The sequence below is a fragment of the Miniopterus schreibersii genome, assembly GCF_964146895.1.
Source record: "Miniopterus schreibersii genome assembly, chromosome: 11".
NCBI classification, from domain to species: Eukaryota; Metazoa; Chordata; class Mammalia; order Chiroptera; family Miniopteridae; genus Miniopterus; species Miniopterus schreibersii.
This window is the reverse complement of record NC_138111.1, coordinates 44,658,110-44,683,877: the sequence shown is the minus strand read 5'-3', so window position 1 is coordinate 44,683,877 and position 25,768 is coordinate 44,658,110. Positions and strand designations below refer to the sequence as shown.

Genomic DNA, 25,768 nt, shown 5'->3' with positions numbered 1-25,768 from the left:
AACGTCAGCAGCACTAAACGAGACTGCAGCATGTGTGGTATGCAAAATTCTCAGATGACCGAGATTCCCAGCCCCTGGCTATTCAAACACTAATCCAGGTACTACTGTGACCAGATGACCTTAAGATAGGGAGGTTATCCGGGTGGGACTGTGATATGAGTCATCTAAAAGCAATGTTGTCCTCAGCCGGTACAAGAGGAGGTCGGATTCAGAGCACATGAACGATCTGAAGCAACAGAAGGATTGGATGCACCACTGCTGGCTTGAAGACGGAGGGAAGCAAGTTATGAGAAATGTGTGCAGCCTCTGTAAGCTGAGAGTCATCCCCAGCCAGCCAGAAATGGACTCGGTCCTACAACCTGAATTCTGCTGGCTGAATGAACCGGAAGCACATTCTTTACCAGATCCAGCACCGGCTGACACCCTGACATCAGCCTTGGGACCCTAAGCAGAGAACCCAACCAAGCCCACCAGGACCTCTGACCTACACAACGGTGGATGATAAATGGGTTGTTTTAAGTTGCTAAGTTTGTGGTGACTTGTTATGCAGCAACAGAAACAAATGCAGCATGGAAAGCTCTGGGCACATAGAGCGCACAGTTCAAAGTGGTCTGTCTGGCTGTCCTCAATGTTGGCCCTCCACCTCCACATCCGCCCACACCCCAGTAATAGAGCAGACTTCCTCGGGCCCCTTCCACTGAAAAAGAAAAGGGTATCAAGGCGACTGGGCAGGCAAAGATTTTTCATACTCCAAAAGCCCACCGCAGAAGAATACCATTTGGAATCCTAGTAGAATCAGATCTCCCCAACTTCTATCAACTCCAACCCCATACACACAACCCTGAGTGTTCCTGCACATTCTTGCTGGGGAGGTCCTTACCTGGACCCCTTCTCATAACTGTTCACAGCAAGCAGTCTGGAGGGATGAAGTAATGCCCACACCTGGAACAATAGCAGGTGGGCTATAGGGCGCAGAACTCCCAAGCGCGCATGTGCCTTGGCTGTGATGCAGCCCACTGCGTGCACGGCGTCCTCCTGGGCCCCTCCACACCACCACTGTGGGACTTGGGAGACAGGAGAAACCAATACAAACATGAAGCTCATGCTGCTCACTGTGCTCTGAGTGACCAAGTTCTTCACCTCTGACCGAAGACTCTCAGGTTTTCCTTTAGCATCCATGAAACAGTAATAATCTAACTTAGTAGCTTATAAGTAAGCAAAATTCCAGACTCTGACACTATTACACTTAGACCTTTAAATTGGGAGAGGTAATATCTTTACATTATAAATTTCAAAGGAACAAAATATCCTTTTTTAATCTTGCCAAGAGAATAAAAATCTACATCACAGGGTTATTGAGAGAATAAAATAAGAAACATATAGCACACTTGAGATAGAGAAAATATCCAATAACTTTAATTGGAGGGTCCTGCCCTCCCTAGGCACTCATCCCCCTCTGCCCACCCCACACAATGAACCAGACAGGGAGCTGAATCTGTCTCCAAGATAACAGAGCCCATTTCGAAGACGAGGAAAGAAATGGTCTAATACACCATTCTTTGAAATTTGCATAACACCGCACTACTCATAAAGAGTTTCCACCATTATTATCTCATTTAATCCCTATACAGAAACCAAGGTTCAAAAAGGTCAGTCCTTGAAGAAAGAACAAGAACAGATGCCACATGACAGGCACATGGGGACACAGGCTGAGGAAGCTCTGCTGAAAGGCAGCTGTGATGTTGGTCCGGTGGCATGACTGTGTCCTGAAGGCCTGTTCTTCAGGTAAGCCACGGGAGCTCTTTGTGACAGGGCCTCCTGAGGAATGTCAATACCACTGCAGAAATGCCAGAAACCACATGGTATAAGGATGTCTTTTATTTGCATGTTCTGATTATTTTTAAATAGAAAACGAAGAAAGGCCTTAATATCAGGTGATCCTGTCCTGGAGGAATTTGGACTTGGTCCCTTTGGGTCCTTGGCAGCTTCTGCTTGGTCCTCAGGCGTTGAGGCCTCTTATCCTGTGACAGTATCACTTGAGGGTCTTGCTAAGGTTGGAGAAGCCAATGCCAACACAGGTCATCAGTATCTTATCCCCACCCTTACGTTCTTCACCACACGGCTTGGTTTCGATTTTAAACATAATCTGGAAAAAGCTCTTCAAATGCCGCAAAAATTCTATCCTAAAAAAAAAAAAGGGAGGGAATGAAAGAGGAATTTTATTTTATTTTTTTAATTCTTACCCAAGGATATTTACATTGCTTTTCAGGGAGGGAGGGAGGGAGGGAGGGACATCAATGTGTTGCCTCCTTCATGCACCCCAGCCAGGGCCAGGGATCAAGCCTGCAACCAAAGTATGTGCCCTTGGCTCGAATCTAACTTGGGACCCTTGAATCCTCGGCCAACGCTCTAACCACTGAACCAAGCCGGCTAGGGTAGGAATTTGATTTTTTAAAAATTTCTCCTCCCACCTAGAACCCAAGCTTTTAATTTCCCAGATGAATAGGAATGACCAAAATTAAGAAATTCTCATCAAGCGGATTAAATAATTTCTTTATAGCGTACCAGTTTCCAAAGACGGTTTGTATTTGTGTAAAGATGCACACAATACAACCAGATGACTTAAATAAGGTTAGAGGTTAGTACATGACAGGTAAGTCCTGCCCTACACACATGTTACAGGGCACATGAATGTGGCACTAATCTCTGAGTGGCTCCTGCAGAGAGAAATACATACTGTTGTGATTCACAGCGTCTTGTGGTAAAACCAAGCAGAATGACTACTGCTGATACCAAAACAGAGAAGTCTCTCTCTTCATTCCTCAACCTCATCAACATTCTTCCACTCATTTAGCAAATATCTGTTGAATGTCTATAGTGTGCCAAGCTCTGTTCTTGGAGATGTTGCAGTCAACTACTGGAGATGTTGCAGTCAACTAAAAATACCTTCTCACATGAAGTTTTCAATCTAGTGGGGCAGACATAAGTTAAATGTTCTTGAAAAGGGAAATTTAAGTAACATAAACAAGGCAGATGGGGAGGAAATGCAGGTGTAACAATATCTGTGTATATGGCAGGAGGCAATATTGAATAAGGTAGCCAGGAAAGAGTTCACAGTAAATATGGCAGGAAGTTGCATGGGGCTTTCTTGTCATCTCCCTTAAGACGGAGCTATGGCTTTACCCCAAGAGTACCTTGGGAATAGCGTTCTGTGGAAGGACCACAGTACAAGTATGTAGGCTTCTACTGGTCTGACTTGGCAGATTTAGCATTGTCCCAGCTACCCTGACCATAAGACTCACCAGGAACATTCATTAGACATAAAAGTTCCTGAAGACTCTGACCAACTGGCAACAAATTGGGAAGACATGTCCATGTGGAAGAGCCCAGAATCACAGGCCACATGCAAAGACGTCCCCCTCCCCACCCTTTCCCAGGCCCTGGCTCCCCAGTGCAGAGAGGCCCAGAAATCTATTATTCACAAGCACCCTTGGTGATTTTTATCAGGCAAGTCTGAAAAACACTGGCTTAGTTAAGAACAGATGGTCTGCATATCTGTAATAGTTATTCCTGCAACCTTGCGTTGTGCTCCCTGCCAATCAAACCATCCAAACTCCCTACCCTAGCCAGGTGGTTCTCAGCCCCACATGTACATAGAATCACCTGGGGAGCTTTCAAAATACTGACCCTGACATGGAGATCAATAGAACGGAATTGAGAGTCAAGAAATAAACTATCTCATTTATATTCAACTGATTTTCAAAAAGGGTGCCAAGATAATTCAACAGGGAAAGAATAACCTTCTCAAAGAAATGGTGATGGAACAACTTCACACAGGCCCTTTCTTCACATCATGCACAAAAAATAACTCAACATGGACCAAAGACCTGCACATAAGAGCTAAGACTATGAAACTCACAGAAGAAAACAGGAGTGAATTTTCATGATCTTGGGCTAGGCAATGGTTTCTTAGATGCAACAGGAAAAGCAGAGTGATAACAGAAAAAATGAATAAACTGGACTTCATAAAAATTAAAACCTTTTGTGGACACTACCAGGAAAGTGAAAATACAATCCCCAGGATGGGAGAGAATATTTGCAAATCATATAGATAAGGGTATATATCTAATATATAGAATATATAAAGAACTCTTACAATTCAATAATAAAAAACAACTTAATTTAAAAATGGGTAAAGAATCTGAATAGGTATTTCTCTAAAGAAGATAGACACATAGCCAATAAGCACATGAAAGTATGTTCAACATCATTAGTCATTAGGGAAGTGAAAATCAAAACCACTATGAGATACCATTTCACACCCAATAGAATGGTTACAATAAAAAAGACAGATAATAACCAATGTGTGGGTCAGATAAAAAATTGTCACCACCGTGGAAAACAGTATGACAGTTCCTCAAAATGTTAAACAAGGAGTTATCATATGATCTGGGAATTCTACTTTTAGATATATACACAAGAGAAATGAAAATATACACCCACATAAAAACTTTTACACAAATGTTCAAAAGAGCATTATTCCTAACACTTAAAAAAATGGAAACAACCCAAATCCCATCAACTGATGAATGGATAAACAAAATGTGGTATATCCATACAATGGAATATTATTCAGCCATTAAAAGGCACAAAATACTGACACATGCTACAATATGGGTGAACTTTGAAAACATATGCTAAGTGAACAAAGCGAGTCACCAAGGAACTCAAATTGTATGAGTCTATTTATATAAAATGGACAGAATAGTCAAATCTATTATAGAGGCAGAAAGCAGATTAGTGGCTGCCTGAGGCTGGGGGTAGTGGGAGGAATGGGGAATAACCATGAATGGGCAAAGGGTTTTTTTCTGGGGTGGTGAAAATATTCTAAAATTAGATTGTAGTTATATTTACTTTGTGAACTTTGAGAATATACTAAAAACCAATGAACTATACACTTTCATGTGGCATATGAATTATCTCTCAATAAAGCTATTTAAAATAAATAATATATATTTGTGAAGTTAAAACAAAGTACTGATCCTGGCTCCCACCCACAAAGCTTACTGCAATGAATTTTCCACCCCTTCCTGTTCCTCTGTCCTATTCGATCTAGTCAAAGGAGGAAAAGGCAAAAGGAGAAAAGGGGCCCGAACAATTCCTCACCCTGTCTGGCTGACATGACCAGCATGTCAGGGATTAGTTAAGACATGAAACAGGAACTGCCCTGGAGAGTGGTTCTGGTAAGCGCTGTATGCTCACAGAAAAGTTCCACTTCTTTTTTTTTAAATTTTTATTTATTGATTTTTTTATTTAATTTTTTTGAGAGAGAGAGAGAGAGGAAGTGGGGAGGGAGAGAGAGATTTGTTGTCCCACTTATTTATGCATTTATTGGTTGCTTCTTATGTGCCCTGATTGGCAACAGAACCCGAAACCTTGGCATACTGGGAAAACGCTCTAACCAACTGAGCTACCTGGCCAGGGCAAATTCCTCACTTCTTACTCCCTCTTCCACTGAAGCCCATTATACCTGCTGGGCATTATGTAACACATTCAATAATGAGACATGAAAAAGAATTTAGGAGTTGGGACTAATTTTGAGAAATGACTTCAACATTCTTAGCAATTAAAGGAAGTCAGTTCTTCCCCTGCTGGTTTTCCTGTCTTATCAATTTTCAGTTTTTTGCTCTCCACCCCACCCTGTCCTAGGAAAAGAAGAAAAACATACCAAACCCACAGATAAACAGTCCACATCTGCGGGCAAAGCATCCAGCTGGCAGCAGTGCAGACAAAGCCAGCCATCTCACCGCTCATCTGCATTCTAAGGGGAACAGCTTGCTCTCGCGCGCTGCTCTAACACAGGCCTGCTGCTCCCAGAGCCTCCCCAGCCTCCTCACTCTGAATCGTTCAACTGTGCTGGAAAAACCAGGCACCGTCTCCAGCTGGCAGAACTCCTAAGAGGCCTCAGCTTGCTTCTGATCTCTTGGAGAGGGGCAGGAGAAACACAGGTTTGAGTGTGCAAGTCTACATATTTGTAGCTTTGAGGTATTTGTAGCCTTTGGAATGGTTATAAAAAGCAAAGTCGGTTCCACTTTTTACATAATGTTCTGCCAACCCCTCAGTCTGTCTGAGGAAGACTCTATAAGGGACTGGATTAAGGTATGTTTCAGAATGTCCTCCTGTATGTTTCCCTGTGTCTCCTGTAGCTGGGCTATCAAAGAACAAGCATGCTCAGAAGCTGAGAAATAACCATAGACAACATTAAATCCTAACAGTCTCTTTAAGAAAATGAAAAACAAACAGAGCATACACTCGCCCTGTATCTCTACATGCAGTTGAACAAAGTCACGTCCGGTGCTGATCCACATCCTTCACAGGCGCACAGCTCTGCATGGCTGCAGCCACGCACAGGCCCCACCGCTTCCCTTTCCTTCTCTTCCAAACACCGTGCTGTTCTCCACATCCTAGACTCACCCACATGGCTGCACAGCCAGGCAGAGCGCGCCGCACATGCTGAGAGCAGCTCTGCTCCTTGTCAGAGGACCGACCACCTGCGCGGTGCAACTGGCAGCTTTTCAGACTAACCACATTAGGCAGGTGGGACTGTGCGACTCCCATGTGAAGGACTTAAACTAAATCTGTAGTAAACTCTTTTTTTCTAATACAAAGTGACTTAAAGCATGAAAGCCTCCAGGCCATCTGACAGCAGGTTTCAAGGATCCTAGAACACAGAGATAATTTTTCTTATGTATCTCCCAAGAGTAGGCTGTTCCCACCAGCACTGTTGGTCAATGGGTGACAGCCACTGGCCTCAAAGTCATCTCTCTGTTGAATCCCAACTGCCCAGGACTGACCAGGTGCCAGGCCCTGCCCCTTAAAATCCAGCCCCTCTCACCAGGTCACTCTTCTGATGCCTGCTAGAGAGTACGGGTGAAAGCAATTATGGGAAGCCCCCCTCCCTCTTTCTGGAAGCTCCACAAACACAAACCACAACGGAGGGTCCTGATTCCTGCTCCATCAAGCCACTCGGGTATTGAGGTTACCTGCTTCTCAGGTATAAGGAGGGGGTGGGACATCTGGGTGTGAGAAGAGAATTGGCTGAATGGGGCCCCCTGTAGTCATTATACGACAGCTTTTAAACATATTGGTGGTGCTTGTTCTGCCAGACAATGGCTTTCCCAAAGCCCAGCTGGCCTCCGCTCTAAGAACAAAGTTATTAAACTCAGCTATAAAGGCAGAAGACAGAGACAGGCTGGTTGCATGGTTGGGAGAGGTGGGTCCCAGGAAAAGTTTGGCTAAAAATTCACTATGAGCAGGTCACTGGCCTCTCTCATCCGAAAAGTAAAAGGTATCACTTGCTTTTACCAAATGCCAAATATGGTTTGGAGTTCAAACAGCTTAATAAAGATGACAGGGCTTTGCTGCATTTAAACACAATTAAATCACAAATGTAAGGTGGAGTGGTATTCTGCCCTCTCAGGAGAGCAGTTAAACAACTGAACCCAAATAGCTGCAGGCTTGGCCAGCACGTCCAGTTTCCCCTGCATTATCTCATTTGATCTTCACACTCCTGTGCTTCGGTGGGGTGAGCCAAGAATCTCCAGTAGGACAGTGTTTAACAAGGACACTGGGCTCTCACTCCCTAGCACTTCACAAGTAGCAGAGAGGTCATTAGTTAAACTTAGGAAAAAACAAAGTAGCATGGTTCATTTTAGACTCCAAGTAAAGATGGAAGAGCATTTCACAGCAGAATTTGCAATGAGGACTCTGAAAAGATTGGCATGGCACCCTGTCTCGGGCAGGGAGGTGTCTGGAGTCTAACAACAGGGACGAGATCCCAGCACTTACATAAGAGCAATGGGTCAGGGAAGCATGGACTCTAGACGAGACTGTCTGGATCTGAACTCCACCTGCTGACTTTGTGACCCTGGGCACATGACTCTACCTCTCTGTGCCTCAATCCCCTCACCTGCAAAATGAAGCGTGCAACAGTGCCTGCTTTTGTCACCCTCCTAGGGTTATAATGAGAAATAAATGAGTTCATATTTGTAAAGCACCTAAAACAACATCAGCTAACAGTAAATACTATATTTGTTTGTTAAATAAACACCTACCTTACAGAATTCTTGGAAACAGTAAATAAGATGTGTATAGTTTGTTTAGCAATCTGACTACAGGAGTTAGTCATAAATTTAAAAATTACTGGATACAGATTTATAGATATCTGAGCAAACAATTTACAGCTGACTTTAGGCCTGAGATTACCTAAAGCAAGTTTACTGGGCCTCCTAGTTTTCAAAGTTACCTTAACAGGAGACTGGATTTCCCAGACTGGGGCAGGGCAAGGGGGTGTCTGGGAGGAGACCGCCGTGCCAGCACTGACTGGGCTCTGCCAGGAGCACTGCATTGCTGGGAGCACTACGTACCTGACCTTATTTAAGCCTCACTCCATTTCCACAAGCCCATGACTTCATGACCATTCACCTTCTCCACAGATGAGATCGAGGCTCAGAGATGCTAAATGCCTCTCCATGGTCTCCTGATGCTCCAGGATAGAGCCAGAACTGAAGTTGGAGCCAAAACTGAAGTCATGGGTGTTGAAGGCTGCACTTCAATGCCCATGACCAACAAAATGTAGAAATCTCTGGTGACCGCAGCCTCCAATCACTGATAATTTGTGAAAGTGCTATTTCTTGCTGTTAATCCTACTTTTAAATAAAGTATAAATCCTCCCTAAACTATAATATTAAGCTTTTTCAGGGGAAGGTAGACCCACTGACATCAATTATAAATCACCTAAAACTCAACAAAATGAACAGAAATAGATTTTCCACATACCAGCATGTTATCCAATACTATTTTATTCTACTGAAAAACATCTCTCTGGCCTTCCTGAAGAATTTCACACATATAGACTTGCTTTCTCAGGTAACACAGAAAACCACCAGCAGAAGATGACAGAGGGGAGAACAAAAGAAAGAACAGAGACCTTATTTTCCAGAAAGAGTTTGAAAGCAATACTGCAAGAAAAACATCCACCTAATCCCAGTGCTCTGTAAAAAAAAATTAAGAAAGCTATTTATACAAATCAGAACCTGAAAACTGCTACAAAAAATATATTTCTTTAAACCAAGGAGGGTCTTGCTTCTAGTTTTCCTGAGAAATTTGAGATTTCAAAAAATAGATTTTTATGAGTCTAACTGTACATAAAAATGTGACAGTTTGGTCTCCAAAACTCTTGAATCCAATTAAAACAACCTGAACCCCTCACCATGATTACACTGACTATAGATTCTGTGCCTTTTTTACCCTAGGCTATGCCCACCAATATAATGTTAACTTCGTCTGTTGTATCCCTGAAGGATGTATATTTCTTCCCACCTTTGCCCTTCACCACTCTGGACCACTGGAGCCTTCCACAATGATAAAGGGCAACAAGAGTCCCAAACAGATACGGCTTTCAAAAATAAATTCCTTACAACCCCCACATCCGCACCTTGTGCCAGCTCACCAAAAAGAAAGTAGGCTATGCTCTCCCACCCACAGCTGCCCCTTCTTGTATGAAACACTGGGAAGCAGGAAACCCAGAGAAAGAAAGCCCCAAGTCTCAAACATAGTTCTGTAACTTGTCCCAGTCCTGTGAAGCTCCATTCAGAGCAGACCAGTCTGTTTTCCCGGGAGATGTAGTAATTTTAGATGAGGTTTCTGGAAGACAAGACTGCAATTAATGTCTGGTGAGTGGGTGTGTTGAGGAGGGCTCAGGAACTTGAAAAAAATATCCAGCCACATCTTGACCATCTCCACAGGGGCTGCTGACTTGAAAGAATTATAAAGGCTCTGTAGCCAAACTGAAAAAAAATCTCAAAGAGCAAAAAAAGAGAAAGTGTCAAGGAAAACTAAAAATATAGATTCCATTTTGCACATAATGTTCTGCCAAACCCCATGCCCCATGACCACACACACACACATTCTCTCTCTCTCTCTCTCACACACACACACACACACACACACACACACCTGTCAGCACTTCCAGCAGACTCTCCACAGGAAGCAAATCTCTGCACTCAGGGTGCTGTACTCCCAGCCCTTGCCTCCTCTCCAAATGCCTGAACTACAGTCTGTTTCAGCAATGTTGATTCCTGGTGTTAGTGTTCCACTGAGGATTACTCAATTTCAGGTTTCCTGTCCATGAAACACTTTAAAAAAGGTATCAGCAAATAATGTAGTCCTCACCAATTTCCTGCTTATCAATCTTCCCCCACTGCTAGCACAGTGTATTCTCTCATTTCCACTTCCCCAAAGAACTTCCCACCACCAACTCAAAATTTTTAAAAAAAGCTCCAAAAGAATCTCTTTCAAGCTCCTGTTCTCCATGCACCCCAAGCGACGGTCCAATGGTCCAATGGCCCCCAGCAGTGCTGGCCCCTTACTCAATGTGATGGCACCACCATTCTTCAGTTATCACAGTACTGTACCTTTCAGATATACAGCATCGGTACCATGATAACCGAAAAAGGGCAGTTCAATCTCATATCTACCTGAGTATCTCCTCCCACACAAGGCCCACTCCCCATCCGCAGATGGCCATGTAATAATGATCTCAAGCACATGTATACACACCCAGATGTCAGGGCTCACGCAGGATGCTTACAGAAAACTCATCTGCTACCTATGGGAAGTGCTGCTTTCACTCTGCTGTTAACAATTCAAGTCTTCTCATCAGTGGCTCTTTTTGTAGCATGCTGGCTTTAATGCCTCAGCAGTTGACTTCTGATAACACCCAATGGCCTGAAACTCACCTTCACAATTTCCATACTAGTCCAGTGGCAACACTATAGACTTTGCCTCTTTCTTCATCCTTCCAGCCATTCATATCCTATCATCTTAGACAAAAAGACAGCTCTATTTCCAGAGCTAGGAAAAAGAGGGATTAAAAAAACTAACAAAATCTAAGCTATAATGGAACCAGTTTACCTCCAAAATGAGAAAAATCTAAAGCATAGACCAAAGAATATACCACACGACTCTAATGCCATGGAAATGATAGATGAGAATGATGAAACTATAGGAGAGAAAGAAAGGCAAGATCCTTGTTAAACACCAGGTTAAGAGTGACAACTTCCAGCTCATTCCAGGGTCAGTACAAGCAGGTGTCCATAGTGACAGGCAACACACAGCACAGATTGGACAGCACAGTGAGGCTAAAAGAACACAACTCACGTGTAGGGAGAGAGCGGTCCTAGAAGGACTTTGGAAACGTCCTGTTGTCCAAGGGTCATGAACAATAGAGCCAGGCTTTGGTTGGTTGAGTCGACACATCCACCCTATAATACAAACACTTGAAAGATTAATCGTTACACCAACCAGAAAATGAAAAACCAAGAAAACAGTCACAAATACCCAGAATATCAGAAACACAAGAGCAGATTGCAGTGTTCAAGCAATAATAAAACAGAATATGGGTCTTTTAAGAGTAATGCTTGTATCAATTAACTTTGGGGGGGTTAAACTAACAGTTCGTCTAAACAATTGTATTAGCTGAGACTATCAGAATAGACATTCAAATTTACTGAGGTGTATCAAGAGAAAAAGAAAACTTTCCCTTTGTAATTAAAGCAACACCAGGACATATAAGTAAAAAAGCACAATCAGTTCTAGGAAATGTACAGGTAATTAACAAGGGTGAAGTGAAGGCAGTTTTTTTATTTAATCTGTCATAGAACAGCAGTCGATCTAACATGAAAGGGCCTTAACCTATAACACTTATCCAACCACAAACACTGCTTGACATGTTACATTAGTTTTCCTCTCAATTCTTCCTGTGCGCCTTAAAACAGAACTGTTGATTCCTCCATTCATATTACTTATGCACTATTTTCCCCACTTTTCCGTCCAAATCAATATGCAGAACAGAATTCTTCTCACAAACTTTCTCCTGAGGAACAACTGTCTTGGTTGCCTTTCTTCTTTCATTCTTGGATTTCTCGACCACTTCAGCCATTCTGCTTCTACTAGATGCGTAGGTGACTGCTGTTTACATATGCCTTTAAAATGTCTTTATTTCTGATCATTATTTCTGAGATAACTTTATTTAAAACAACTCAAACTTATACTGTACACAGTGAAAGTAGGATGACCTTGAATTTCTGCATATTTTGTACGACACAATAAGAGCCCAGTTTCTGACAATGGGACATCACTGTCTGAGTCTAGACTCCTAGACTTTATTTTTTTAAAATATATTTTTTATTGATTTCAGAAAGAGGAAGGGAGAGAGAGATAGAAACATCAATGATGAGAGAGAATCACTGATTGGCTGCCTCCTGCACACCCCTCCTGGGGATGGAGCCCGCAACAAGGGCATGTGCCCTGACCAGGAACTGAACCGAGATCTCCTGGATCACAGGTCGATGCTCAACCACTGAGCGACACCGGCCAGGCAAGACTCCCAGACTTCAAACAGAACAGGTGACTGCTGACTATACCTCTCTCCTTTTTAAATGTATGTAGTGCTGGGAATAAACTGATTCTCAGGCACAAACACTCACTTCTTGCTGCCAGACTTCATTTACAACAATGGAGTAGGAAAAGGGGGGCTTATCCTACTGCTAGCCTTCATGAAATCTATTGCTCTTTCTAAACTACCTTAAGGAACAATATTTACTTCACTAAGCAAATGTTTGGATAAGAGATATGGCATATACATTTCCATACAAAAAGAAAACCTGGCCCACGGAGAATATGAAGACCAACAAAAGTGTTTTACAAAACTTGCTCCCTTCGTATGATTGTTTAAAATTAAACTGTCCTCTTCAGCTTCTGCTCCCTATCACTGTTGCTATTCCACCATTCTCAATGGGATTTTATTGATTTTTATGTACTAAACTAGTATTTTAGTGCAGTAAGTAATTGGGGTCTGTGTACAGGACACCATGGAGGGAGTGGTGGGGCCACCCCACAACAGAGGATGCAACTCTTGTGCCAAGTGGCTTCAATCTCATTGAAAACATGAGATATGAGCAGGAACCAGAAATAATTCAATGTGAAGCCAAAGCTATGCAGTAGTTGAGGGCTGTGGGCACTGGGACTGCCAAGGTAGGCAGGGGAGGGGCTGTCACTCACCTGGCACCAGAAGGAGGCTTTGGGGATTGGGGGGAGGGGGGGAAAACACTTGAACTGGCCCTGGAGGGATGAGTAGGATTTGGAGGGGAAGGAAGAGCAGGGGGATGAGAGGAATATGACCCAGGGCCAGCAAGGAACAACCAGGAGGCCCACCTAAAAGTGGCTGCACGCTCTCTGTAGAGAAGTATGTAAAACTGCAGGGAGAAGGTGGAACGGGCACTGTGAGGGCTTTTCTGAGTCCAACAAGGGTCTGACTTTATCCTGGGAAAGTGAGAAGCTAAGTGAAGGCCTCTGAGTACAGCAGTGAAAAGATCAAGAGTGTTTTAGGAGATCTGGACTGAAGGGGATATTGGAGAGGATCTGGAAAGGGGTCCAGCCCCTGCAAGTGAGGAGAGCAGCACACAGAATGGGGGTGGGGAGAGGAGGGCAGGAGATGGAGGCAGCAAAAAAGATGAACAGGAAAGGCAGTACAGAAAGCCTGGAACAGAATCAAGAGGACTTGGTAACTGATGAGACATAAATAAAACAAGAGGGATTAGATCAGAGGATTAAAACTTTGATAAAAATAAACAGCACTGCCCTGGCCGGGTGGCTCAGTTGGTTGGTGTGTCGTCCTGTACACCGAAAGATTTTGAGTTCAATTTCAGGTTGGGCACATATGGGAGGCAACAATTGATATCCCTCTCTCACATCAATGTTTCTCTCCCCCACTCCTCCTCTCTTTCTAAAGTCAATAAATATATCCTCCGGTGAGGATTAAAAAATAATAAACAGCACCTTCAAAGGGGATAAATTTTTATTACTCACTTAAATCATCACTTCACAGACCTATAAAGAATTATTCATAAAAACATGAAGCATTTTCATCCTTTTAATAACTGAAGATCATAGATACACAAAAAGGAAGTTTTTTTGTTTTTTTAAAAAATATATCTTTATTGATTTCAGAGAGAGGAAGGGAGAGGGGAAGAGAGAGACAGAAACATCAATGATGAGAGAGTCATTGACCACCGGCTGTCTCCTGCACACCCCTGACTGGGGATCGAGTCCACAACCAGGACATGTGCCATGACCGGGAACTGAACCGGGATCTCCTTGATCCTAGGTTGATGCTCAACCCCTGAGCCATGCCTGGCCAGGCAAGGAAGTTTTCTTAATGATTAAAAAAAAAAGATTCAGTTGCAGGCACAATGAAATGGTTTTAAATAGAACTTAACTAGAGAAAAAATAAAATAACCTAATCCAGACTGCATGTTTTCTCTCTGTGGACCTGCAGACTGTGCTTTCACCCTGAGGCCTGTAACGTGCTATTCTTGGGGATATAAGACCCACCCTCCAGCTGGGCGACTCTGTAATGGGATGTTTCCAATTCCCCCAGGTCTACTGGAAAGAGATGGAAGGGTCCCGACGGTCAGAGAGGGCCTGCCAGCCTCAAGGAAGGGAAACCTGAACAAGTCACCAGGGGCTTAGGGAGGCATGTATCACACACGCATTCTGTCTTCACAGATGTCTAGATGACTAACTTCCTGAACTAAGTGACACTATAACCTCTAGATTGTGCATGTACTCCCAACTTTTAGATTTTCAAGTAAATCACTAAATTAAGCATCAAACACTGGGCTGATTTAGCATCAAAAAAGCTAAGGCCAGACCTTAGCTACAAAAAAATTTTGAAAAGAAACTTCCTCCTTCAGGAGGATTTCATCTAATAGGACATTTCTTTCTGCCACTATCTGCTAGCTGAATGGTGAGTAGAGGGAGTGGAGTCACTCACTCTACTGAAGACACAATTATTGGTCCTTTGTCTTCCATTTTAATTAGATGAACATTAAATAAAGCCACTTAAGACCTGGACATTTTAATGAACTCTGAAACAGTTCATTCTTACTTGTTCCACCTTATGACCAATGAGATATTGTTGAGAACGGTGCCTGGATCAGGAGAGAAGACTGTGGCTGTGAGCTGTTTTCCTTAGGAAGGCCCATGCAGGGATCAATACCCATGAACCAGGCATTGCTCTACCACAATGATTAATAAATTACAGTGACAAAAAGAAGAATTAAAAAGTAAAACAAAATCGCCACTGGACCCCTGCCTTACTGGTTTTATTTCACTGGGCTCACGTATGATTTCTGCTACTTTAAACAGGACAAGGCTTCCTTGGAGACTCAGGAAAGAACCACAGAAATGTCGAATAACTAAGAATAAGTACACAAATACAGACATGAGAGGCTCTTCAGCTTAAGAAAAATGACAATTTTCAAATACTATACACCATCCAATTGCAACGCACCCAGACTATAGGTTTTGCTAGTGCTGAGCTCAAGAATGTGGGGCCTCACACACACAGCAGAGAAATTACTATTCCTGGGAGCCTGTCCTGAATTCTGTATGTCAAGGAAAAGATTTCACCTGACATGGATCCAAGGCAAAGATAGTAAAGATAACCAGAAATCCTGAGGCAGGTCTGTGACTCTCCTCTAACCAAGTATATGGGATCTTAAAGAATGTATTTTCAGGCAGCTTCATCTTCTATCTCCTGCCATCATCATTCCTTCCCTCCCAATTTCTTCCTTGCTTATTTAGGTCACCTCAACTATTTTGGGGAAACAGTAAAAGTGTATATATGCCTATGTGCATGTTGCTTGTATGAACTGATGCAGAAAAAACTGTGGCAACTGAGAAGACAGGTTGGTCCAGGTTGGTCTGAGTTGTGTCCCAACAAGAACTGTAGAAGCAAATGGCAGTCGATGAAGTCTTGCCTTCAGCTTCATGTCGTCCTTTCTCCGTCCTGTGCTCTCATCTTTCCAAAGCCCCTGCCATGCTCTGCCACAGGCCTGCCTTCCCTAAACATTCTTCCATGCTCTAGAACACACTGCAAATTCTAGCCTGTTGACACCTATTTTGTATCTGAATCAACTGTCACATACAAACCCAGATTTCCAACTTCTCTTGAATAAACTGAAAACGAGCCCCACCCTCACATGGCAACAGCTGGGGGAGCTGAGAGACAGTGCCTGCTTTGGTCACAGCAATGTATGCTCTTCAACTGGCCAGTCACCACCTAACCTGTTTAACTTTTATACCTTCTCTTTCCTGTATAACTCTGTTCCAGCTCTTTAACAGTGTCTATACTGTTAAAACTTACCTGCCCTATGTCCCAAACCAAACCAGGGGGGCTGGATCTCTGTTCACTGACTAGTTTAGCTAATCCATTAAACTAGTTCATGTTAAGCTGTTTAGTGGGTAGGAAAAGGTTAACTCCTTGGCTTTAGCCCTTGGAAGAGGAAGAAAGTTGCTAAGGAGTAAGAATGAAACAATGAACTGCTTCCTAATGGCTCCTCTCCCAACTGGCAGAGGCTGAGGACATACCCTATAGATCTCTTCAAGCAGCAGCTTGGCACAGTTCCTGCCCAGGTCCTCTGGAAGCACCGCTGCTCCCTGGCCCTGGGGGTTGGAAGCCAGTTCAGCACTGAGGAAGGTGCCATTGGTGGTCTCGGCAACCAGCGACAAACCGAAGCCTGGAGACCTGGGGATGCAAAGGCATAGACACTGAGTAGGGTTAATGAAGTGGGGGTCACAGTCACTAGCAAAAGGAAAGAGAAAACAAACATCTTTCTGATGGCATTCTGTGTTGTCACATCCAGCCTTACTGGAGTTCCCACTAGCTTACACTGGAAATACACGTGACTTCGGGAGGGCGCACTCAGCAGAACTAAGGAAGGTGCAAGTTTGCATTGCTTTTCCTATTAGCCCTCTCATGCCTGCCTGCCTTCTCCCACCCCTCCCACACTGTGAAAGATCCTGCGGTGAGAGTTTATAATAACATTAACAAGGGTTACTAGATATTGAGCGCCTACTTTCTGCCAGCTTCTGAGCTAGGGGCTTTGACACTACAATTCTACAGAGTAGATATTACGTGCCCATTTTACAAATGAGGAAATTAAGCAACCTGCACCATGTCCACACAGTTAGAAAGGGACTGAGATGTGTTTCAAATGCAGGTCTCCCAGACTCCAAAGCCTATGCAGGTTTGCACCACAGCCCTCACTTACAACCAACCCAAAAGGCGTGAGTGGCCCGGAGATCACCTCATTACAGCTCCTCTTGGAATACATCAAGTGTTTCCCCCAAAAATGAAAAGTAAGAAAGAGCCTAGACAAGGCTCAGCCCTGTTTTTGTCCTCAAGGGACATCTCCAACTCAGAATTCAATTAATATAATCTAAGAGCTGGCACATGTTCTCTCCCATTGTGTTTCTACCACCCAAAAGCCAGAACCTAACACCCTTCAGGTCCAGGACCACAGCTGATTCATTCAATCACTTGGGAATCCAACAAACATTTGGGAGAGAGCTCCCATGGGCCAGGCACTGGGGGCACTGTGGTAAACACAGGAGTTCCTGCCCTCACAGACTTTAGGGATAACCAGTTTCACACAAAACAAAATCAGCCCATAAACAATAAAATACAAGCACCTCTCCACAAAATTTGCAGATCTGACCCCTCAAGTTTACTTTGCCCCTTGCCTTTTCAGTAAACCTGTCACCAGGAGAGGAACAGCAGCTATAGTACACACACAACACAATACAGACCTGCCTCCTCTGACACAGTTCAACACATGTTCATGAAGCACTTTCTATGCGCTCACCACAAAACTAGCCAAGATATTTATTTCAGAAAAACTATGTGTAAAATTAATGATGTTTCAAATGCACTATTATGAGCCCACTATAGGCAGGAACTATAATGGTCAGTTGTTAATTTCTTTTTAAAAAAAAATCAACAATCTATGCAGCCCAGGGTTAATGACATCTGCCAAGGGAAGGGGTGCAGTGAGTCACCTATGTAATCAAAGGTTCTGGGGTACTCTCTGTAATACTTAACAATCTAACACCATGCTACCCATCCATCATGATGGGACTTTTAACACAGTCTCAAGATGCTTTGGAGCTGCTTGACCAGGAGGAAGGAGGGGACATCCAGCTCTGCAAGAGAGGCAGTGTTATGTAAAATTAAAGAGTAGGAATGAAAGGAGGGAAAACCAGAAGATAAGCTACCATCACTGCTTTAACCTATTTACCTGAATTTCCCAAGAACTTCCAAATTTCCTATCCATGTGAATTTTGTGAGGTATGTGTACTTGTTATTACAATAAGCTTTATAGTTGATCAAGATCGTTCCATTTAATATTATTTTTGTTTTATAGAAAACAAGATAACACATCAAGTTTTATGTATACTATGCCAAACTCTTCTCCTCCTCTCCCTCCCCAATTTGGGGTGTGTTCTATCAGTCCTATTTCAAGTTAGGCAGCTGGTCACCAGGTGACCTCACTGAAGATGCACATTGGTACAGTTTACAAGTGATAGCCTCCCAAACTTTCCAACTGGTAAAGGACTAGTTTGTGTGTTTTTTTTAAGTCATGACTGTGAGAGTCAAAATGGTACCACACTGGACAGATGCACATGTTGGTCAAAGGCCAACTGACACAGGCCACCAAGAACTGCTGGCCCCCAAGGTTCTAGGCCCTGGTCACAACGTAAACTCTCACCCCTGGATTTCAGTTGGCCTAACTGACATGCATACTTCACCAACTCAGAAGAGGAAAGTACCCACCCAAGACTTTATAATTTCATAAAAGAGAAGGAAGATCACCATGTTATCTGTAACTAAGATTTAGAAAACTAAACACAAACTTATCATGCACTGATTTTAATTTTTTAAGGGGAGCTTGGAATTGACCCACGAGTCTACATACACCCACATCCTGATCCATGTGTGAGCTTCCTACAGTGTGACCACACACTGGGGGGAGCTGAGTCAGTCATTATAAAAAGCCACACTATAGCTGGTGGCAGTATGGCCTTCAAGCCTGCTCTGCTTCATCCCTGGCCACCCTTTGGTGGAGACTGAGGCCAGACAGAAAAGGCCACTCAGGCAGCTGCTGCTGCCACTTATCTTACCCCATCCCTGTAATCCCCTCTCCCCAAAGAACTGCTGACACAATTCTAAACCTGTGGCCAAGAAGGGAAAAGAAAAGAAAGCACAGCCTTAGCAGCTACCATTTCTGTAGCACCTACTATGTGCCAGGCGTTGCCCTAGTGGCTTACATATGAGATCTTTCCATCTTTACAGCTACCCAGGGATGCAGGCGTTACCTCTCCCATGGTATGATGATACTTGAGCAATGCACACGGGTTTGGGACCATTATTGACCTTTTAAACCCCAAGAAGAAAGGGCCAGCTTTGCACACAAATCCTTTCCCAACTCTAACCTCTGACACCACCACCTCTGTTGTTTTGGACTATGATCCACTATGGTGTTTCTGAAATCACCTTCATCTTTCCCTTGGGCCTCATAAAGGTCAGAGATCCCATAACACACTCACCCTCCCTTACTCTTTTTCCTTCTTTTGCTGAAACTAAAAGGAACCTAAGATGAAACATCATGAAAAGGGTTCACTGTATCACCACTTAGGAAAAAACTAACTTCTTAACCCACCACTGTCAATCTCAGACCCTGATATTCTTATTTTTAGGAGACGCAACCTGAAAACTTCAGATTCAGAGTACAATGATGCAATCATTCACACCAAAAGGTTTCAACAAAAACAAACAAAGCCACACAGGTAGAGCAAATTTGGCAAAATATTCATTGTTAACTACAGGTAGCAGCAATATAGAGGTGTTCACTATACTATCCTTTCAACTTTCATTTTTCCAATTACAAGTTTACATTTGATATTACTTTGTATTAGTTTCAGGTCAACTTTTATGTTTAATATTTTCAGAGTAAAAAAAGAGGTTTTAATTGCTTCCCTAACTTACTGGTTTCTAAATATACAACGAAAGACTAAAACATAGATCGTTAACTTTTTATTTTCTAAAGTGAGGTTTTCTGCAAAGGCTTTCACTAAACCAAATTCACATCTGCAATAACAACTTTCTTTGGCTCTAGGGGTGTTGTTCCCCTTGATGGGGAGAAAATCCGACTGGCACTTTGGCCAACAAAGGATTTTTTCCCTAAACTGCTATTTGCTCAGGGTGGAAGAAGTTGTTTAACTTTTTGTGGGAACAGAGGGCAGATGGGATTTAAAGCTTAAAGTACTGTCTATAAATAGCTAGGGTTTTTTCCCCCCAAGTCAGGGACTGGACCCCTCATCTCCCAGCACTGGCCACTGTGATGCTTTCCACGTGACAGGAGTTATTGGTGACAAAGGGCAATAAGTCAGAAGGAAATTAAATCTGAAATTGTTTTTCCTCTGGCTGCCCAACCTCAGAGCTGACAGCTTTAACTTCAAACGGAATAGGAGTATGAAAAAGGCTAGGGTAGCTGCAGAATTAAGCTTCAAAAATGAAGACACATACTTCCCAGAGTTGATTCCTTTCATGTGGTCGGTGTAAATGTAGATGTCGGGTATAAACTTGTTGAGAATGCTCCTTGCAGAATCCACAACCCGGTTGGCCATCTGAGGTGACACACGGACGGAGTACCTATGACCTAGAGTTAAGGGTGCCTTTCTATTTGGACTTCAGAGCAAAGAAACATCAAAACCTAGCAAATATTTGTGAAACTGTAGTAAGAAACTGGGATTTCTAATTGCATTTAATTTCCTAAAAGTATTCCATTTCTTAACTATACAATCATCAATTTTTATATTATTTTTATTTATTATATAATTTTTATATTACAGTTATAAAAGGTTTAAATGCTCATGGTGGGAAAAACAACAACAACAATACAAAGAGTTGGAAAGTAAAACCTCTCAACCCTGATCTAGACTTCCTACCCATACCCCACCCTTAGAAATGATTCAATTCAATTCTGGAACAAATGAAGGCAACTGCCTCGTATGGCATGAGCCAAGGTCCCTTTGAAGCACTCTCTGATTATCCCCACTGCTGTCACCAATGAGTCTCTCTTAGAACCCAAGACCAGAACAGACACCATACTAGGGCAGACCAATCTACCTCCTGGTCTGCGGACAGGAAAACAGAAAAAAAAAATAGAGAAAGAGCATGGTGGCTGCTGCATGTTTAAAGGTCTAAATGGGTTTTTGGGTGTGTTTTTTAAATTTACAGAACCTATTTTCAATTATTTAAGTATCGATCACTCCATTTGTGGATGATTCAGGCTCCTCACGACTGCCACTGCATAGTCCAAATACTGGTAATTAACACTTTTAAAACAGGACACCCCAGAAAGGAGAGAAGGAAGATATTAGCAACTCAAGTAAAAAGGCTGGTGCTTGAGGAAGTGGAAAACAGACTAGTGCTCACAAGCCCACGAATCAAATGAAAAATAAGCATGTACTGAGCACTTTCAATGTGCAATGCGCAGACATAAGCCAGCTGCACATGCGGGACAAGGGGCTAAAAGAAGAGAGAAGTAAATAACACGCCATCTTCCCACTCCCCTTATACAAACCTCACAGGGCAAGTCCAACAGGGAAAACAAGGTGTGTGGTCTGCCCATTTCAGCTCAACTCTTCAAAAACTACTATCAATAACACATTTAATTTTTCTTTGTGCTGCAGAAAGATATGCTGAGTCTGTACAAAAACCTGACTAGCCTCTAGTTCCCTTTTTGATCTATCCTGAACATTCCACTCAAAGATCAATCTTCCTCACACTATTGAGAATCTCCCAGTAATTCTGGACCCTGCCAGGTTCTGCTGTCAGACCCTCTGGCCAGCAACCTCACCCCCTCCACCCATCCAAATTCTCCAAATTCTTCATCCTGAACTGCCCTTCCTTCATTCAAGTCCAGAGTTCTCTCTTTCTTCTGAAACCCTCCAGCCAGCACCCAACTGTGGTCTGCACTTAAACTTACCACACATCTCCCTTCATATAGGCACATGTTCTTGCTCATCAATGAGACTGCACAAACCATAAGGAAAGCGGCTATGCTGTTGTATCCCTCACAACTCTCTAGTACACTACTTTTGTACTCAGAAATATTCGATAAATATTTGACTTGACTCAAAGGACAAACCTGAAATGAGGAAAGAGCAAAGAGGGATTTTTCAATACACACACAGAACCCAGTTACATCACCACCTCTTCTGCCCAGAACGTACTTTTGAACACAGGCAGCTCAGACAAACAGTCCCAGGTCTCATACCCTTTGGACCAGGTGGGTGCTGTCCTTCTGTGGCCTGAGGCTGCTTGCTCTCTCTAGGAGAGCACAGATGTCATTATCCTGACACATAATCCCACAGGGTTCGTGGTTCCCAAGATTCTAGGTACATTATCAACTTACTTTATGTTCATGATAACCCATTGGCAAGGGCTATGGATCCCCAGTTCTAGGGCTTACAATGAGGACAAATGGGTCACAGAACCAAGATTCAAAATTAAACAGATCCACTTCCCAAAGACGACCTCTTCCCCCGCCCCTCCAGAGATGTGGAAACCAGTGAAGTAACAGTGCCAGTTCAGGGCCAGTGGAAATCTATGCTAGGATTAAGGCAGTACAATGAAGGGAAAGGAGCTTTAAACTGGCCACATCCCAGTCACTATGGAGCCACCTGGCTTGGCACGGAGACCCTACACCAAGGAACAGATAAGGTTCTAGAAACAGACTGCTAGAGTCCGAGCTCCAGCAAACAGCATCATACAAACAATGTGTTATTCTCTGTGCCTTTACTTCCTCATCAGTAGGAGAAGGGTAATCATAATGCTCTTCCCACAGGGTTTGGAGGCTCAAATGAAATAATGCGTGTAACGCAATTAGTGGTGCCTGGTAAATGGTCGGAACCCAATATATGTCAACTACTGCTTTTCTCACCATTTCCTAGTCCAAGATTCAAATCTCAAAGAAGTTCTCAGAGAGTCCTCTAAGAACCTGATGAAAGGTATGACACTCTCAAGAAACACATGAACACACACTATGACAGATAATTGGGGTTTATCAATGTCCTAACTCATTCATGAATATCATATTAAAAACTCACATCCAAGAGAGACAAGTTCATAGCTATAGTCCATATGAACTCCCACCCTTCACCCTCCCCAGGATTGCAGGTCAGGAGTGTGCATGCACACGTGTGTGTGTGTGTGTGTGTGTGTGTGCGCGCGCGCGCACAGGTGGAGAGAGAGAAAGATTGATTCTCTAGGTACCTGCCCTATAGTCAGAGAAAGAAAACCAGATTGTCCCACAAATTCCAACTCACACCCAACTCTTGCGTCTATGCCAGTTTATTCCTTTAACTCTTATGTACCAGATCATGAGCTACCAGACCACCACTATAAAACTGAATCACAATGCTCCCTTCTCTCTTGTCCCACATCAGGCGGGGGGGTGGGGGTGGGGGGATGAGAGTGGGTGGCATTAAATAAACTGTAACCACACCCACTGTCTAGTCACAGCTGCTGGCAGGAACCAACACCAGCTCCCTCCCAGGCCCTGGCCAGTCAATCAGAAAGGGAAAAGATGCACTTTGGGTGGTAGCTCATTAAAACCACAAATGCACAGATGAGATGGGACTAGTTCTTCCAACTTGAGCCCTCCTGTGGGGAACATAACCTTCAAGCTCAGCTCAACATCCAACCAGCCTTGTAAGCAAAAACCCCAAACCCAGCTAAAAGTTTTTCCAAAGGCAGCTCTTTTCTTCCCAGGCTCCAATACTGGCCAAGAAGGTGATCTCAATTCAAACCCACATTCCTCGGAGGTGTTTGAAATGGGCTGCTCTGCAGACCAGCAGCTGGAATGTTTGGTTTGCAGGCAGGGATCTAAGCAAGGGTGCTGCTTCTGACTTTCCCAGGGAGTTAAGAGGAAGACTGAGGAGGACTCAGGGGTCACAGCCCCTGCCTCAAGCAAGGGGAGGGGTTTGGGCCCTCACCAGTTTCTCTCTGGCTCAGATTCTGTAGAGAGAAGTCAGGGAGGAACAAAGTCAACCCCAGGTGCCTGGGGCGCCACAGCTTTCAGCTTTCATGTTCTCTGCACAACCCAGGATGCTCACCCCTTTCCCAGGACATCAAAGGCCTACTCATGAGGCTTTCGCACACCCAGTAGAGAGAATACCAGGCAGGACCCCAGTGTGAGCCTCCATGAAACCCATGTTGTTACCACAAGACTGTGTCAAAACACACAGCACATTCCGGAAATCACATTTCCAGACTAGAGAATGGATTCCAAGCAGAGTTAACTGCCACAGTAGGAGACAAATATCAGAAAAAAACTGAAATAGACCTGAAGTGTATAGAATTTCATTAACTGCAGCATTTTTTGGCAACAGTGAAGTCAATTTAACTATCCATCCTCCTGGGGGCTCCCAGGACAGGAACTATTTCTCCCCAACCTGCCCACTTTCTCCTCACACATACAAGAGTGTGGGCCCCAGGTGGACCCAAGAGAGCCATGCAGACAACAGACTATAATCCAGAGAAGCTTTGCTATAAATTCCTCTGTTCTTGATGATCCTTACAAAGAACCCAGGGGAGCACCAAGTTTGATCTTTCATCTCAACAACGGATGGATACGCAGCCTGCCCTATTCCATGTGCCTCACCACTTACTGCTCAAGCTAATCAAGACCTCTGAAAAGTTAGTCCACTACACACCTCTTTTCCTCCAAGTAAGCCCACCCTAAAGCCTCCTGAGAAATACAAAACTTCGACTCTTAAGCACCCACCCCATCCCTGAGAAGGAGACATCCTGGTCGACCCCACTCTGTCAAACTCCTTACAGAAAAGTCATCTGCTAACCCCATCCAGCCCCCCTGGCCAACACCCGCCCTTACCCAGATCTCATCCGCACCTAGAAATGTACCATCGCTTCAATGACAGGCTCACAAACGCCCATTATAACCCACCCTTCTGCACTACTCACTCACCCTGTAATCCACACCTGTCCCCGATGAAACTGGCCCCATTTTCTCTGCTTCTCCCCTAGACCGCCAACGGCTTTGGGATGCAGCCGCCATGCAGCCACGCAGCTGGCACCATGACACGATTCCAGCTTCGGCTAAGCCCGCTCTGCTGTCCTGCAGCCTTTTTCTTATCTCTAGTCACCAAGCGCCACTGTGACAGTACATCTTTACCACCCTGTCACACTCCCTTATCATAGCCCTGCCAATTCCCTTATCCTTGACCCCATCCTAACTCACTGAAAACTCCTCCCAACTTCCTTCCACTCACCTCCAGACAAATCAATCTAGAGCCATCCTTACCACATGCCTGCGATTCTCAATTCATCCTTTCTCAAACAATAATAAAAATTATAGCAGCTGCCATTTACTGAATGCTTACTTATATACAAGTCTAGTGCCTTGTTCTATACATCTATGACCTCACTGAACCTTCACTGCGGGTACAGTAGGTATAATAGGCTCAATAAGTGAGTCAACAAGGCTTGGGGCCAAAATCCTACCATCGGTGAGTGGCAAAGCCAGGGTCAGCACCCACACCTGTCTGATTCCAGCTCTTGTACCTTAATCGCCCTGTTACACTGCTTCATCACACACCCTCTCTCTTACTTAAATCTACTTTACCCAGCCTACAGAAATACCCAAATCATTACCACCATTTTTTTAAGGAGGAAATTTTATCACTTCTTTTTGTTACCACCTTATGTTTCTTCCTACTTCTCTTCGCTGTCAAGATTCTTGAAAGCATGGCCTCCACACTTCATCATTTCCCTCCC

General features: G+C 43.7%; 1 protein-coding gene across 4 annotated transcripts in view; it reads right to left on the bottom strand.

Annotated features, from left to right (window-relative positions):
* Nucleotides 1-1,394: 1,394 nt before the first annotated feature.
* RCL1 (RNA terminal phosphate cyclase like 1) overlaps nt 1,395-25,768 on the bottom strand; it is a 56,428-nt gene continuing 32,054 nt past the window's right edge. Inside the window, exons 1-5 of one of the 4 annotated variants that reach the window (XM_081151023.1) lie at nt 21,957-22,088; nt 20,492-20,624; nt 16,495-16,651; nt 11,221-11,324; nt 1,395-2,183 (exon numbers count right to left, since the gene is read on the bottom strand). In XM_081151023.1, coding sequence (XP_081007149.1) covers nt 2,033-2,183; nt 11,221-11,324; nt 16,495-16,651; nt 20,492-20,624; nt 21,957-21,963 — 552 coding nt within the window. In that variant the 5' untranslated portion in view covers nt 21,964-22,088 and the 3' untranslated portion in view covers nt 1,395-2,032. Of the gene's footprint in view, nt 2,184-2,737; nt 2,969-5,728; nt 5,983-11,220; nt 11,325-16,494; nt 16,652-20,491; nt 20,625-21,956; nt 22,089-25,768 lie in introns of those variants that run through there. The other 3 variants (XR_013999825.1, XR_013999826.1, XM_081151022.1) reach the window with 3 other exon arrangements.